Source organism: Protopterus annectens, chromosome 6.part0, assembly GCF_019279795.1.
Source record: "Protopterus annectens isolate FY-2018-M chromosome 6.part0, PAN1.0, whole genome shotgun sequence".
In the NCBI taxonomy this organism is placed as follows: Eukaryota; Metazoa; Chordata; order Ceratodontiformes; family Protopteridae; genus Protopterus; species Protopterus annectens.
This window is the reverse complement of record NC_056737.1, coordinates 1,322,863,772-1,322,881,264: the sequence shown is the minus strand read 5'-3', so window position 1 is coordinate 1,322,881,264 and position 17,493 is coordinate 1,322,863,772. Positions and strand designations below refer to the sequence as shown.

Genomic DNA, 17,493 nt, shown 5'->3' with positions numbered 1-17,493 from the left:
ACAAACTTCCAGAACTCCACTGGAGTAACGGAGTTAAAGGCGCAGCTCGAATTTGGTCAGTGCATTACACCAGGAAACAAACACAGGATTAAAGTCCTAAAAATAGTCACTGCCTGAAATCGAACAGATTAATTCCCTACTTACGAAACAAATCTGAAATGCAAGTTACAAGTCTTTGTGTTGACTCTGACAAACGTTTGCCATGCCACAACAGATAAAACTGGTACAATGCATACATTATGTTATACTTATCACCACCTGGCAGCAAATTAAACAGTGGAAACTATACTACAGCATTTTACAACAGTAAATGTACATTACATATCTGGAACTATGTATTAACTAAAGCTGTTAAAGAGAGCACTAAAAACATATTCAACTGTCTACTCACCACATGTTTGATGTAATCTGCGGCAAAATCAAGTCAACAGGTGCAGCACAGCCCACTAGAGCAGGATACACACTATCCTTTGGGGACAATGGTTGTTTACTCATTTCAGTTATCTGATCAAAAATAGAAAAATTGTATTGACAGATGAAAGTAAAATTAATACAGGTACTTAATGCTGGGGGCTGTCACAGAAGAATTATGGAACATGTTAACATTCTTGTAAACAGGGAACCACCTTTAATAACTGCATTTACTTTTCAATTATAAAACCATGTTCAAGTACTAAAGAAATATTCATCAGTTTTGGAAAATCATTTTCACATCTAAGACTTCAGTTGGAAAGCAACTGGTTTAAGCAACACATTTCTTTCAGGAAGGAAGTTCAAGGGCTTCGAGGATCAGCTAGATAGCAAGGACTACACAGCCACAAGATTAGCTAGGTCTCAGATTTGTACAAGTTAAAAGTAGGCAGTCACCAATATCAAAACATTAAAGTACTGTAAGGTAGTATTCAGTACTCACCACATTAGCTGGTCTGTGAGTCCTTCTTAGCACTGTATGACCGACATATCTCCTCATCTTAAGCTTGACCATTTTCTATTTTTATTGTTAGCTCTTGTCCTGCTCGTTTACATACCACACAACGGACTGGTTGCCCAACAGAAACAGCAGTGATTTGTTTATAGCCTTTCCCCCAGAGATTTCTGGGTAAGAAAGACTGCTTACAGCTCCAGCTCATATGTAATCTTTTTCTAAAGCACTCTCTTCCCCTGGACCATAAAGGAGCCTTAGCCTGCTAGCAAACAAAACAAGATTGTTCCAAGAGTTTTCTATACTTGCAACTACACTTTTGCATTTTCCACATTTCTTGCCATCTCATCTGATCCTTCACCTTATATTCTTTATTTTGTTTTTTTTTTGGCACATTACATTGCTGTCTGATTTTCATCTACTTCTGGTTTGATTTCCATTCCCTCAACACTGATATGCTTCTACTAAATTAAGCAGGGAAGTCATCTTAGACTTATTCTCTTAATGTTTTAAAACGTTCATTAAGTTTGGATCTTGTGACTTCAGCAAATATGTATGCAAACCTATGATTGCAGATCTATACATGTAATCAATTTCAAGGAGGCTCATACCTCCTTCAGAACGGGGAATACACACAGTCTTGGTATACAATGATTATTTTATAAATCATTTGAAGAGCATGAAGCATCATTCTTGTTTTCCTATCCAACCGATCCATCACCTTTTGGGGCCATTCAATTACTTCAAAACTGTAAGTTAGGCTAGGAACTGTAAACTGGTTTATAACTTGGACTTTGTTCCTAGCTGTCAGCACTGTTTTCAGTATTAATTTTAATCTTCTAAAATATTCCTTACTAAGTTTTATTTGCATTTGTTCATGTTTTACTGTTGACGCTTTTGATCTTTATCAATTCCCAAATATTTATATACTCCCTCTTGCTCAAGTTCCTCATCTGACTAACTATACAGTTTTAAATCACCCACAAAAAGATGATAAGATTTTACACTGTTATTTTCTGGGAACCAAACTGTACCCATGACCTAATATGTTAAGTTAACAGCTTAATGGGTTAAGAGCAAGACAAAAAAGCAGCGGTGACAATGTTGCCTTGGAATACCCCCCCCCCCTTTGAATTTTCATCCCTGGAATAATAATTTGTCCTTTATCATGGCTTTAACTGCAAAGTGGGTTGGTACTGTTTCATGGTTGCTGTAATGTAATCAATGTAGAGTTTAAGCACTCTTACCCATGAATGTGGAATACTGTTAAATGTTTTTTTGTAGTCTATCCATGCCATACTTAGATTCTTCTCCTTTTTATAGTTCTCCATGATTTTAACAAGAAATTATACTTTGTTCCATATTACTTTTTTTGTTACCCTTTTGTTCTATTACCATGATTGAGTTTTCTTCTAAATGACTATAAACTCTGTTGGCATCAATTCCAGTGTGTATAGTTTACACATCGATGGAAGGCCAAGTTATTGGTCTGTAGTTTTTAGGATAGGTTCCAGGTTCACTCAAGCAGAAGTATCATTTTTCCTGCTGTTAACTAGGTTGGTGTCTGCTCAGGGTGCTCATATAAATAGTTCTTCCTCATGGCTAAATCTTCATGTAAAGATGTTTATACTTTTAGCCAGTAGTTGGGTACTGCATCTGGGGGTTCCAATTATGAGCTTTTCTTAACTTTGTTTCAATATCTCTGGCCGTTACTTTATCCCATTTCATACCCTACACATTTGAACGTCTTCTTCCCTTTACTTTCTATCAATTCAGCATTTTTGTTAGGTTACACAGGATCTTCACAGCTATTTCTTCGAAATGTATCTATTTCTTTTTTTTGGTAGTGTTTTGATTCCTTTTGCCTTGTTTCCCAATTCTCTACAAGACTTTTTAAAATCATCAATAAATTGTTTATTCTGTACTTTGCCTTTATATTTATCTGGTATATCTTCTAAGCTCTTCTGCCTGTGCGGACATCTTTAGTTTATTTGCGACACTGCACGACAGATCCTGATATGTTCCGATACTGCAGATTGCTTTTACCACGTCTGAGTATTTTTGTTGATCATTTCCATCCTCTATACTGTTCTAACAGTGACACTTCTTGTGTTAATTGCTTTATAGTTTTATCTACCCAATACTTCCATGATGGCATTTGATTTCTCCCCTTCCTTTCCCTTACTGCCCTGTGTTTTTGTGGTAAGACCATTATTAATTTAGCGTCACAGTAATGTATCCTATTTACTTCTATCACATGAATCTCTATGAGCAGTCCTGATTACTGTGTTAATTTGTTTTATCAAGCTAGCAGCTTTAAAAAAAGCAACGGAAGACCTCAGTTACTTTTTTTTAAAGCTATCTCGCTATGTTAAACTCCTTTAACACAGCGAGACAGTGTCTAAAACAGCAATGGAGATCTTGCATTCTCCGTTGCTGTAAAAAAAAAAAAAAAAAAAGAGAGAGACTTGTACGAATGGAAAAAGTCTGGGTGACTGGAACTTTTTCCATTAGTATAAGTCTGATTTACAACATGCATGCTGACCAATCAGCGTGCACATTTTGGAATATTAATGGGGGGGCCGTTGTATAACTTGGCTTTCTCCTTTACATAAATATTGCACCATATCAGATCCCTCTCTCTCTTTCCCATGTTCATATTTCTTTTTTTATTCCTTTCAAAAAATCTCTAGATTTTTTCTTCACATTTTCGCACTTTCTCAGCCTCTTCTTTTTTGAAGCAGCCCAAGGTTTCCTGGTCTATATAATGTTTTTCAAAAATCTGTTATGTTAATGAAAACAAATTTTTAGTTGAAGCTTGACAGGTTTTCTGGTGCAAGTATTTTTCTTTCTAATTTCTTTCTCAATCTTTTTTTTATATCTTCTGTCTGTTGGCCTACAGGATTTTGTGATTTTTGTGGACTATTGCATTCTCCTACAATGGGGGTTGTGAGGGCATTCCCTCCCTTTGAGCCTAGCCTAGCCTCACTATAGAATGTTTCCATGTCTTGAAGATTCTACACTAATTTTTTCCAGTCCTGCCACCAGTGCGCCTACCAGGACTGGGCCTTTTTATCCTGGGTCTTGTGCACTCAGCTGTCTATTTTTTAACCTACTTCTGTCCATGATGTATGCTATATAAAATAGTCTATCAGTGTTGTCTTGGTAACATTTTGTCAAAAACAGGGTCCACTTCTTGAAGGTACTTACCAAGACTTGAGGATGAATTCAGTTCCAGCAATACTACTCTCCTTGGTTTGTTGACACTTCACTGTGTGTACTCAATGATGTACAAAGAGTCCCTCAAGCCCACTGACAAATTGGTAGAAATTCTGTCCTTTTAGGGGCCTTATTCTGAAGTGAAGGTTTCTGGGGCTTTCAGGATGTGTCTGGGTCTGTTGAAGAGCTTTATTTTAAAGGTTTGGCCTGATGGATACTTCTCCTCCATTTTAATGGGGAAAATTACCACAGAGGATCAGAGAGGCAACAAATGGGGATATAGGTGGGAGGTAGTTCTACTCCAGTAATTCTACCTGTACATCTACTGGCATGGTCAGTGCACTCGTACAACTGTATTATTCACTTGCAGTGAGTAATAAATCCAATATCTGGATCCAAAGCTTGTTTTTCTGGAAAATTCCTTTGCAATGAAAGAGATTCTGATGATTGCAGATGAGTCAATATCAACTGAGAACTCTACGGCGGTAGCTCCAAAACAGACTCCTGACAGCTAACATTTTTTAGACACTTATGTCTTCAGTTCTAGCAATTATTTCTCCACCCTTGACACCATGTCAAGTCAGGAGGCTTAAAAATAATACATACAGAGGAAACAAATGGTAGCTTAGTTAAGTCTACATTCATAGTGACCTCTGGAATTTGTGTGTACCACAAGACATGCACACCACTGAGGTCAGACCACCAATATTTCATCGTATACTTCCCACATCAAGTGCCTCAGTTACATTAAGATCACCTATAATCCGTGCAATTCTGTTCTGCCCAAATTAAGAATAATTTTCTGTTGGAGGCGTAACACTAAATGGAAGGCTTTCAACTATCCTCATTTACCTCTGAGACACTGACTAGAAAATTCATTGTGTGTTTGTGTGTGACTGTGTATTGGGGGGTGGGGGGTGACATTCCAGGTGTGGAATCAGCTATGAACTCAACTAAGGAGCATTCCTTAGCTTGGAATAGAATGGCATCCTCTACTGCTAGGGACCTTAGAGCCCCTGTGAGGGAGTCCTTGAAACTATGCCACTCTAAGCCACTGAGAACTGACGAGAGTAAGTCTTGTTCTGTAAGTTTTCCTGAACCTGTGATGAAGAATTAAGTTAGAACTTCAGGAATATGTACGCACATCATCTCTGGTCATGGAAGACTGAACATACCCCACTACTCCTCTTCCTCATTCTCTTGCCAAACTGAGCAGAACAGGGAGAGAACCACTTTCTCCCAAGTGGCAAAGCAGATGCTCTCTGGAGCATCCCACTTCCAGAAGACTCTGAGCAGTTATGGCCTCTGAATCTATAACTCCAAAAATGAAGTGGAAACAGAGTTCAACTTGTATGTTGCTCACTCATTTCTCATGGATATTGGGCTACTGAAAGTGATCCTCCTTGTCTAGAGTGAAGATGGCAGACTGACATTGCCTTCACAATGAAATGCATTTCTGATCTGATAAGGCGAGGCCCTGGAAGTAGCATTGTTTTTACAGTTTTTCAGGGCTAGAAGTACTCTGCTATGAGGCCCACAGTGGTTGACGAGTCTCTCCTTCTCCAGGTTAAGCTACATGCCCCTGCACTGTGTGGTAAATTATATGATCTCCCACTCTACAGAAGTGTCCATTATCAGAAGGTTTGATTGCAGTACAGGATGCAGTTGTCTCTTGCCTTCAAAATGGGAAAATCCAGTACAAGGGGGAATGAATGGGCTAAAGACAGATGGAAGGGGGTTTGATGGCTGACAAAAGGACAAAGGATTCAGGAGGAAAAAAAAGGTCTGTGAGCATATGGTGCCTGTGAGGCCATAGGCACATAACAATTTGCAGAAACAACCACATTCTTATGCATACAAACAGCATTAGAATGCTTGAAGCAGAAATTAGATAAAGATCAACAGAGCATGTATATAGACTATATGCTTTGTCCTCATCTGTACATCCAAAGCCACAACATTTGGGGCTCTAATAATAGTAGTAACAGACACTGGGGATTGTTCAATACTGCTCATAAAAAGGAATTTGTTCAAATAAGTCAAATTCAGGGACTGCAAACAACACAAAGCCTAAGGAAGGGTTCTATTGAGGTACTCTCTGGATAGGGGTACACTAAGCCAATGGTTCAGATAAGGTAACACCAACATATCCTTCTACGTGGTCTTAATCACCTCAGCCAACACTTTGCTGAAGGCTCTGGGGACTAAAGAAAAATCAAAAAGACAACACTTTTTACTGGAAGGTCGACGTCACCCAAAATTAACTAGAGGAATCTCTAAAGTATACCCCCATAAATGGCATGCCAAGTAACATTTATTATGTAAGCAAAATTATCCAGACACTCTTGTAAGCAATCTTCTCTGAAGGGAGACCATCACAAAATGGATGTATCTATTTCTTTTACATTTGTTACCATGTAAGTAAGATAGCCAACTAACTCTTTTTAGTCATAACTTATGCATAAACCATTAAAGTAACATGAGTAAATCAAACATATACTGAACATATGAAAGTATAAAATAAAACATATATCTTATACAATCATATGTTATTATCTGCTATACTTTTATAAGTGAATGTGTTAAATGTCTTATGTATAGTATGTTAGGAATTGTTCTGGAGCTTTTTTCCCCCGGGCCTCTGCTGAAAACGGACAGCTCTGTCCAGTCGTACCTCCCCGATAAACAAATATAAAATAGAATAGAATAAATAAAATACACACAGTGAAACAGCATTGATTCAAATAGCATAAAATGTTATAGGTAATATTAGTAATTTAGTTTGCGAGGTGAAAAATCAGATATGTACACTACAAGGAATATACATGCAACAGATGTGTTGGTTTAGGATTCTGAAGGTTTAATGCGAGATGGAAATCAACCCCCTTTGGGAACTAAGTAAAATCCCGGACCCCTTACTTCAACATGGGAACGGTCTCAACAGCCCATTTTAGCAGCAAAATTTGGGTTTATCTGGAGATTTCCACAAACAGACTAAGGAAACATCCTTCTCAGGGATGGCTGATAAGGTTCAGAATATGACTGATAGTGACCTAATCTAGAATCCACTGGTCTTCTGTGAAGATTCCCACATCAAGAAAAACTGAAATCACCACAGCTGTGGGTAATTTCAGACTCCAATGAAGGCTCAGAAAGGGTGGCAAGAAAAGTCATCTTCTTGGATTACATCATCGGTAGTGGAAGCAGAAAGACCTTGTGACAGCTCAAGGGCCTTCCTCCAATACAGAGAAGGTCTTTTACAGAAGCAAAGGCATGCTTCTTTCCCACCAGGTTGTCTAGGTTCTAGGCTGGCTCTGTAGTATCCCCCACCCCCAGAAATCAATCTTGCTCCAGTGTTTCAGGATCTCAGCTGCACCATTCCTTTTAGACATGCACCCAAGACTATGGCCCTAGCTAAAGCACTGACACAGTGAAAATTCTAGTGGGACTCCTGGCATCTTACTGCAGAGACTGTAGAGTCTCTCCTGAAAATTACTCTTCTTCAAACCTAGACTTTGGCAGGCTCTCACATTTCTCCAAAGTCTTCCAAGCGTGACTGGACATGGCAGATAAATGTAAGCCCCAATGACAGAGGAATAAAATCTTTTGCAATCCCTATCCAAAAGGAGTATGGTGGCAAAAGGCTGTCAGACTAGACTAAAGGCAGATGCCAGCTTGATGAGTCACTCTACCCACTAATTTGGTGATTTATAAATGTCAGTCTTTATTTGGCAAAACGGCAGAGTTAGGGTGTCTCGGCAGACTTCAGATCCCTAAATGAACGGCTCCAAGGCAGAGCTAAGACAGAGCTCCTCAGACTATCTTGAGAAACAAAGTTAAATAATTCTAGTGGGAACAGTAAGAGGGTCAAGCCTAGGTCAAATGGTTTCTGATAAAAATATCTGCAAAGAAAGTGGTCATTAGGTGGGGCTGTTATCTCAGAAAACAATGACTTCAAAGACTTTCAAACCTCACAGAATCCACAAGGTGAGGAAGGACCACAGCCTTCATTACCCACAACAGTGTAAACAGAATGCAGCCAAAAATGAGGGTATCAGGAATAGATACTGGATTACACAGTAGCTAAAGGCAGAGTATGACTGTGAGACATCTACTACACAGGAACCTGGCACACCAAACTCCCCACTGCTTTATTAGCTCATACCCCCATGTGACATGCATCTGCTTGAAGCCCAAGACCTGTAAAGTGAGTCTTGGTGCAGGATGATCACTAGAATCACCCTTGACTGGGGTTTAACTAGCCCATGCAGGTCTGAGGCCAGTCTCAGAAGAAGAGTTCCTATTTTCAAGTGGCACCTATCCATGGTCAGATGGCACAGACACTTTGTAAAGGATCAGGCTGGTAGAGATAAAATACATAAACATCAGAGGTGCCAGCAGGTCATCTGGAGTTCAGGGTGGCACAAGAGCCACACAAAACACCAACAAAATGGAATCCAAGGAATTACCTACCGGATTCCTTGTCTTCAAATAAGCCTGAAGTCTGATTTGGTGTCAAGATCTCTCAAGATGAGGTTGCAATCACTATCTGCAGGGTTCAGAGATTAAATGAACACCAGACTTACTTTAACAAGGTCCAGGCCTAAATCTTTTCCAAGTGTTTGTCCTTGTGGTGATACTCAAAAGAATGGTCGGTGCTGTGAGAAGGACCATCCTACATAAGTCTATTTGTGTATTTTTGCAATTTTCTTGGCTATGAAGTAACTTACCACATTCCCCTGGCTTTGCTGCCAAGTGGATAGTTTTAACCTCTGAAAACTATGTCATCTGTAACATTGTGCTCATTAAGACCGTACAAGTAAAACTGGTGCAAGTCTTGGTCAGTAATATGAAGCCATAAAGTTATTTATTAGGTATGTAAATGCAGAAGTTTATAGATTATAGCCAAGGACAGACATAATACTGTGTAACTGGTGAAAAATAGTGGCAAATGGCAACCACTGGAAATATGCATGCTTATGTAAGCTAGAGTATCATGTTATTGCATGAGTTTGTATGAAAGCACAGACATCTCTCCAAGCACGGGATTTTGTAGAACAAAATGCTGAATTATGATAAATACCCAACCATAGAACCATTAAGGAGGGCCTCCAAAACGATATCTTATTCAGTGCTTCCTTAGTTTTTTTTTCAAGACGTCCTACTCCGGGTGGTGTTAGAAAATACTCTAACCAGGCAGAAAGTGCAACAGTTTTCACCTTTTTGTAAAGTAATTCAATTTAGTTTTCATCTAACACTTTCACACATTAGTGGAAAACTTGGCAGGTTGAGGCTTGATATCACCACAGAATGACTATCAACTTGTTTACTTTTGTCTCAATTATACTCATACCCCATACAGCACCAGTCTCAAATCACTCCATCCATTCCTCCCTGACTTTTCAGAATACAAGCTATCACAGCAACCATCCTGTGAGAGTTATGATAGGTTTCTAACACTCCTAACACAGAAAGAACCACTCACCCTGACTTGTTGGCAAGCACTGATGCAATGTCTGTTACACTCAGCCAAAATAAATGCACATTTCTAGATACTTGCAATGCATGGCTAGAGTGCTGTGCATTCTGGCTGGGCTTGTGAACCCCATGTCTCTATTTGTATGCAAATGCATTTCTGGACTTCCCCCAGAGATGGCACAACTGCTGTAACTTCAGTATCCTCTACCCAAGATGGGCAAGCCAATACCAGATGCTCACTCCAGTCCTTCAACAGGTTCGTCTAGCACCCAGGTTTCTAGACAAACCCAGGTCATCATCTACAGATTTATTTATTTTACATTTGTTTACCGGGAAGGTCAGACTTGAAATAGGTCCATTTTCAGCAGAGACCCAGGGAGAAAAGCTCCAAACATAACACAAAATCGTAACATAATAAACTGAATTAGATATGATACATTAAATCAGATATACACATGACATAGATTAAGGACATTATGTTGTAAAATAATAAAATAAATAAAATTCCTAAGATGTCACCTAGAAACAGGATGAAAAATATAAACATTTTACAGGAAGTTTCTTGCAGGGTTTTATAACACATTAAGTATATCTTGCAATAGTGCTGTTAAAAGCACCTAAAGAAATCAAGGAGTATTAAATGGGATTCACATACATATTCTAGTTTTGCTATTAACAGATTTGTATTAACCCATTTTGCAGGTCTTTGGATGTATGAGCCTTGCAACTCAACATGGTGGTATAGATATATGTACAATACTTTAAATTTGAAGGTGGTGTGGAAAAAGTTGCAGCTAATATGGAATGATGGTTAGTGGATGGGATGAAACAGACATGCTGTGTAAAGTAAGATTCCAGTTAAGCGACAGGGTACTATTAGGTAAATTAGGGATTAGTAGTATGTATTGGTAAAGAGTAAAAATTAGACTGTACAGTAAATATTTTATCCTGGGGTGCCACAGGAGCATAGCCAGGCGTCAGTATAGTGGGTTTTGAGGAGCTTTTTAAATTGTGAGATAGAGCTAATGGAAGTCAGATGGGTAGGTAGTGTATTCCAGGCTTTGGAGATATAATAGCTGTAGAGAGATTTCCCTGCATCGTTATGTCTGGTGATATTTAGATGGTTTTGGTTGCTAGATCTTAATGTCCTTGTTGTAGAATAAGTGGTAATTAGGTTTTGGAGAGCCTGAGTTTTAGTTGGGTGGTAATATAGTTTGTGGGTTAAAATCTCTACACAACACAAGCCCGGCAAATAACATTTTTCAGATTCTTGATTAAAGAAAAATGTTAATCATATTAAAAGTGAACACACCAATCCCTGTATGTGTGTACATTACATGACTGACATTTCAGAACGTCGAACCACACAAGATCAGGATCAAATCAGTTATTACACCAAGACGGTCTTTAATTAAATCTGGTAATCTACCCTTTTTCACATTGCAATGCAATCTTAGAGTTGGTATATATAATCAGCAGGGGGGGCTTGCCTGCTTTCAAAAACTCTTTTTGCGATATTTCAAAATGTCAATCATCTGGTCTTGATATTTTTGGGTTTGATGTTATGAAATGCTGAGCAAATTAGATTTATATATAAAAACACAAACATACACGCAACTACCTAAAACAAGAAAAATATTTTGAGTAGTACATTCAAAACTCTCCTTAATATGTTTGCAGTATAAAGCAGGTAAATTACTTGTGATCGGTGACCAAGAGTATTATCTTTCACTACAGATATCTGCAGATTCACAAATCCACAGAAACGAAACATGGCACGAAGTGTAAAGGCATGCCCCCACCCAAAAAAAAAAAAAAAAACATGCACTCATTTCCTTGTTACTTGTTTTTGAATCATCAAGATAACATACTGTTGTCTCCCTCTGGGATACTCACCAAACACTTTTTGGAGCTCTTTATTCCGGGGCTGCGTGAGCCTGGAGACAGGAAGCCTTTTGTTGGAGTTGTGATTAGCTAAAGAAGCACAAAACTATTTCAATATTACTGTATCAAATATAAACAGAATACGACTACTACTGAAGAAAAAATCTGTCTCAACAGTGTCAAAATACAACTCTACACATTCAGGTGAAGCAGATTACTTAATCTGTATGTATGGAATTCATCTGCAAACTAATTTCAGAAATCTGAATGCCTGTTATCATGCACTTCTTACATTTGTTATTACAGCAACACTGTCCTTGTAGTAAAAATCTAAAAAAAACTGCCATTAAGAATTTCAGCTTCTAAAAACTAAAATACTTGGTTCATTTATGTAAGAGTAACCTATTAGTTTTAGTGACTTCATTATGTGGCCTACAGGTTTATCAAGCAACTAGGATGGTGCAGCAGTTTGCACGTTCTCTGGTTCGATTCTCGGCTGGGGAACCCTCTGTACAGTGTCTGCATGTCATCCCTGCATTCGTGTGGGTTTCCTCCAGGTCCTCTGGTTTCCTCCCACATTACAAAGACATGCGTCTGGAGCATTTCTCTGCAGGTGTCCGCTAAAAATTGGCTTGTTCCAAGTCGGGCTTTCCCGGTAAACAAATGTTAAATAAATGGTTTGTAAATATTGTGCACCACTGTACCCAAAAGTATTATATCATCTTCTCCCCAGAAGATATGCGCAAAGTTCAGCTGTTTGATCATCTTATCGTAACTGCTGATATTCAGACACAAGGATCACTGCTGTAATGGAATTCCTCACAGAGGGAAAGACTACTAAAGCAGCACAGACCCTGAAACACAGGTCTTGGGCAGGAGAACCTTCATGCCCTGCAATACTACAATAGCAAATTCTGCTCTGGGAACAGGAGTCATAATACCTTAAAGTGCAATTGGAGATCCAAGTGACTAGGCAAAGATTTCCCTTTTATAAGGACAAGGCTCACTAAGCAAAACTCTTCATCAGTGACAGAGTGTTGTTTTGGTTAAAGGACTTCTTTGACGCAGAGTCTGGATATTACTAGTCTTTCTTTCATTTCAAACAAACAGCTACTCTGACTGCCTGAAGAATCTTGCTCTCTCCAAGACATTTTCCTTACTGTTTACATCCATCTTGTGCAAAACCCATCGTGTATGCAGTTTTGATATTTTGAACAAAATACTAAAAGGAGAGTCAAACTCAGAGAAGAGAGAATATTCAAGAAAATGCAAGCAAAACCATTCATCTCATGGTTTTGCCCTGCTCCTCTTCAACAACGCTGCTTGTTAGGAGGCAGCAGTAAGAGTGCATGGCTAAGGCTAACTTTCTACGGTAATTGACTGCCATTGCAGCCACCAAATTCAAAGCACTCAGCCAAAAAAATCCTTTTATATCTCAAGAGGTGGAATATGTGAAGCTAGAGAAGTTGCAGCAAAACTACAACCTACCCTCTTCTAAGGAGATCTCAACCAAACTATCCTCACATTGAGTGAGAATGATTGCGAAGCAGTTAATTCAGAAGGCCCTGTTAAGATGGTCCAGCCAAAGGTCACTATGATCGTAAGACTGCACACGTAACTTACAATGGTTCGATAAAGTATAAGCCTTCCACCAGGTTGATATAGTGAAGAACTCCTGCCTTAAATCTGCTTTGAAACATGCAGCAGAAACCACCTTCTTTGAACTAAAATGATGCCTTCTTCCTTCTGTGCAATGTAATGCAATGAAAACAAAGCCACATTTCACCTCATGCAAAGGTATTCCAGCCCTCCTTGATAAACCCACTTCCTGATCAAGAACAAATTCTGAAGAACAAGAACATCTGATACAGTCAAATTCCATCCTGGTGAAGGAGCAGTAAAGGGTTCTGCAGACATAAAAGTCAAGATCTATAACATTTTTTAAATAAGGTAATTGCAATCAAGAATAATGTTTCAATACAGAACTTCACAGTGAAAGAAAAAACTGTGCTCAATGGGAAGAAGAGTTAAAAATATTAATTAAAAAGACTTAAATTCTAGTTTGAAATGGAATCTCTTAACAAGCAGCTTCAAGTACAGAATACTTCACAAGAATCCAGATGTCACAACCACCTAAACAAGACTTGAAATTGCAACTTCATAAAAGGTTGACCTTTACTACAGACCACCAAAGTTCAGGTTTGGAGAGGAAAAGCAAGTAATCCATATAGTTGCCCCAGAAAGAAAAGGGATCCAGATTTCCTAAAATCCATCCACAATGCAAAACATACAAGTGTGTACGAACTTACTATAACAGTAGGTATACAAGTAGAACATGGCTGCAGCAGTCATTATTGGGGCTAAATTTGCAGAAAGCCTCCATGTCCAGACTGACTTCCAGAACTTAGTGCACCCTTCCTCATCCTCTAGGCTGGATAATGTCTACCCTCTACAGATATAAGCCTGAATGATCGATCCCATGTCTACCTTCCATCTTTACTTATCCCTCTCTCTCATCAGACCCCTCCTTTTATTTTTTTTATTTCTCTCCTTTCCAGTACTTAACCTCAACTGTTCTTATCCATTCTACTACTAGACTGTACAGTGGTAGTACTCAGAAGCATGCTTGTGTCTCTATTGATATTCACTCTGCCCATTTCCTCCCATTATGCAATATTTCATGTCATTTGTCTGTAACATATATGCTATTTCATGCTATTAACTTTATACCAGAACCATTCGTCTCTATACTATGCATTGCATAATTCATCTCACCTATACTTGTAACTGTATATAATGTATTACTCTTGTTAAAATTCTTTTGTAATGAAGCTTTTCTCCTGGGCGTCCACTGAAAGTGGGCCATCTGGCCCAGTCAGACCTTCCCAGTAAACAAATGTAAAATAAAATAAATATCCTTTGTATAAACTCAATGATCACCTGCACCATTTTAAAATTTTCTTAGCAAGGACGACTGCAGGGTATTCATCCTACACAACTTAAAGGAAGGACCTATGGAGTCCAGCAAAGGTGGAACATGTACATGCTCTCTAGATAAAGGACTTAAGAGAAATGGGGTTTCTCGAGACTACCCAGACCTGATAAGGCTTGAGGTTCTGCCAAGAGAGAAACAGGAAAATGTAAATGCATGAAGATAGGGTTTTTCACCCCAACCCTTTATGTCCAATGAAGACTGGATAAGTAGAAGGGAACCAGTACTAAATACAACAGAGATCTACTTGAACACCTATTACTGTAATTCTTACACAACTGTACTATGTTCTTTGTGCAGATAAGTGCTGCAGTAGTTCTTACTGCTGGGGTGATGCCTACAGCTTAAGAGGTGGCAAGACTGGTAAGGCTGGACTGCAACGTGACCCACAGTATGGTAGCTGCAAAACCAGAAACTGCCTTGGAAGCAAAGTCTAGTCTACTCTGCAGTGGTTGGAAAAGGTGTGGATGACCAACATTATTCCCTCAACAATAGCTTGTGCACTCCTCTCCCCATGAAATATTACACCAGCTGCTGTACATTCCCAGTCCCTCCAACTTTTCCATGATGAGAACAGAACAAAATTCAATGGGCTTAGAAAACCATCCACTTGGAAACAGATTTCCTTATTTTTGGATGCAAAGGACACAAAAAAGAAGTTATGTACTCACCATAACGTTCCATGTTTGTAGTCCATCTCGCCCTTAATTCTTACATATGGGATCCTTGGCCCCGACTCGGCCTATTTACAAGTCTTCTAGTTGGCTTGTGGCTAGGTAGGTATCCCATGGTGCACCACTACAATTCCCAGATATTGTTTGCTACTAACTAGGAGAGATAACAACAAAAATACAAAAGAAGCCAATACTAAAAGGTCTCCATAAAAATGATGATAATTTTCTGTCTCCAGGTACTTCCAGAATGGGGGTAGGAGGGTGGGTTCGTAAGAATGAAGGGCGAGATGGACTATAAACATGGAGCGTTATGGTGAGTACCTAACTTCTTTATGCTCTGTAGTCCTATCTCGCCTTCATTCTTACATTTGGGACAGCGCCCCTAGCTCCTTATTCTTGGTTGGCTCAAGGAAAAATACTCCTGAGTACCGTGGAACCAAAAGATGCTCTACCCCTGGAGGTTAAATCCAATTTGTAATGAGTAATAAAAAAGTGTGAGGGGTAGCCCACGTTGCTGCTGCACAAATATTATCAAGTGGGACCCTGTCTTGAAAGGCTGCAGAGGTAGACTGAGATCTGGTAGAATGAGCCTTGATTTTAAAGGGTAAAGGTCTACCCTCAGAGTTGTAAATGTAAGCTACACCGCTAGAAATCCAATTAGAGTGTGTTACTTTGGAAACTGGTAAGCCTGACCTGGATTCGGAGAAGGAAATAAATAACTGATCTGATTTTCTGATTGTTAGTTTGGTGCAAATAAAAACGTAATTGTCTATGGACATCCAGCTGATGAAACCTGTATTCAGCTGCATTGGAATGATTTGGAAAGAACACCGGAAGTTCTATGGATTGATTCAAGGTGGCATGGGAAGAGACCTTGGGGACAAAGGAAGGATTAGTACGAAGGGACACCCTGTCTTTGTGAAAAATAAGGTAAGGGGTTTTCACAGAGAATGCTTGTAACTCTGACACCCGTCTGGCTGACATGACAGCCACCAGAAAGTGTCTTCCAAGACAGGAATTTCAAAGGGGATGAATGAGAAGGCTCAAAGGGCAGAGAAGTTAATTTGGATAACACAATTTAAATCCCATGAGGCAACAGGTTCTTGAAAGGGGGGTCTTAAGGTGGCACCTTTAAGGAAAGTTTTGCACAGCCTATGTGACACCAAGATTAGAATCTTGAAAGCCTACATGAAAATTTGAAATCACTGCCAATTGAACTCTGACAGTGGCAGCCGCAGATCCCTGGTGAAAAAAGCTCAGACAGGAATTCCAAAACCACTGGAATGGAGGCAGACTAAATGTCAATATTCATTTTCTTTGCCCAGATAGAGAATCTTCTCCATTTACTGGAATATAGTCTCCTGGTTGAAGGTTTATGAGAAGACATAAGGATATGAGTCACGAAGGGTGAGAAGTCGTGAAGCCTGACTAGGGATGGAACTGGAGCAGCCATGCTGTCAAACTGAGGGTGTGTAAGGAGGAGTGAAGCGAACCTGATATGTGAGTCAACAGGTCTGGAACTGGGTCCAGAATCCAAGGATCGTCTAGGAGAAGAGGCCCGAGGAAGGGGAACCAAACCCGACGAGGCCAGTAAGGAGCAATGAGGATCAGTTTGCCTCCCAGCCGTTTCGCTTTTTGAATAACCTTGGGAATGAGAGGAAAAGCATAAAGGAGATCCAGGGGCCAATCGTGAACAAGTGCGTCTCTAGGTGACTCCCCCGGAGAGGGGATGAGGGAGAAATACCTGCTGCATTTGGCATTGATTGGGCTGGCAAAGAGATCGCAGCAAGGCTCTCCCCATCTGTGGAAAATCTGTTCCGCTGTTTCCTGTTTCAGAAACCACTCGTGAGGCATCAGGATTGCCCGACTGAGCTTGTCGGCTATCACGTTGGTTGTCCCTGGAAGGTGCGTTGCCACCAGAAAACTCTGGGAAGATATCGCCCATTTCCAAACTCGAATGGCCTCTTGACAGAATGAGTAAGATCTGGTTCCACCCTGTTTGTTGATATACCACACTACCGACATGTTTTCTGATTGTATTGCAATAGTCCCCAGAGGCAGAAGGTCGTAAAATGCTTGCAATGCCAGGAGCACCGCCCTCATCTCTAAAACGTTGATATGCAGTTGAGCCTCATGATCTTGCCATGTGCCTTGGACAGCCTTGCCTAGATAATGCCCCTCCCCACCCTATCTGTGAGGCACCCATGGTCACAGTGGCAACGGGTTGGGGAGGAACAAATGAAATGCCCGTGGTTAACTGATTGGGTAGAGTCCACCAAAGGAGGTCCTTCTTGCAAGAGTGTCAGCAGAATGTGATGAGATAA

At 39.8% G+C, this 17,493-nt stretch overlaps 1 protein-coding gene across 1 annotated transcript in view; it reads right to left on the bottom strand.

Moving 5' to 3' along the window:
• Positions 1 to 17,493, bottom strand: part of RIF1 (replication timing regulatory factor 1) — a gene marked incomplete in the record, with an annotated part of 1,305,990 nt that overhangs the window by 141,875 nt on the left and 1,146,622 nt on the right. The window contains 2 exon segments of the mRNA XM_044074885.1: positions 392 to 504; positions 11,516 to 11,593. Coding sequence (XP_043930820.1) covers positions 392 to 504; positions 11,516 to 11,593 — 191 coding nt within the window.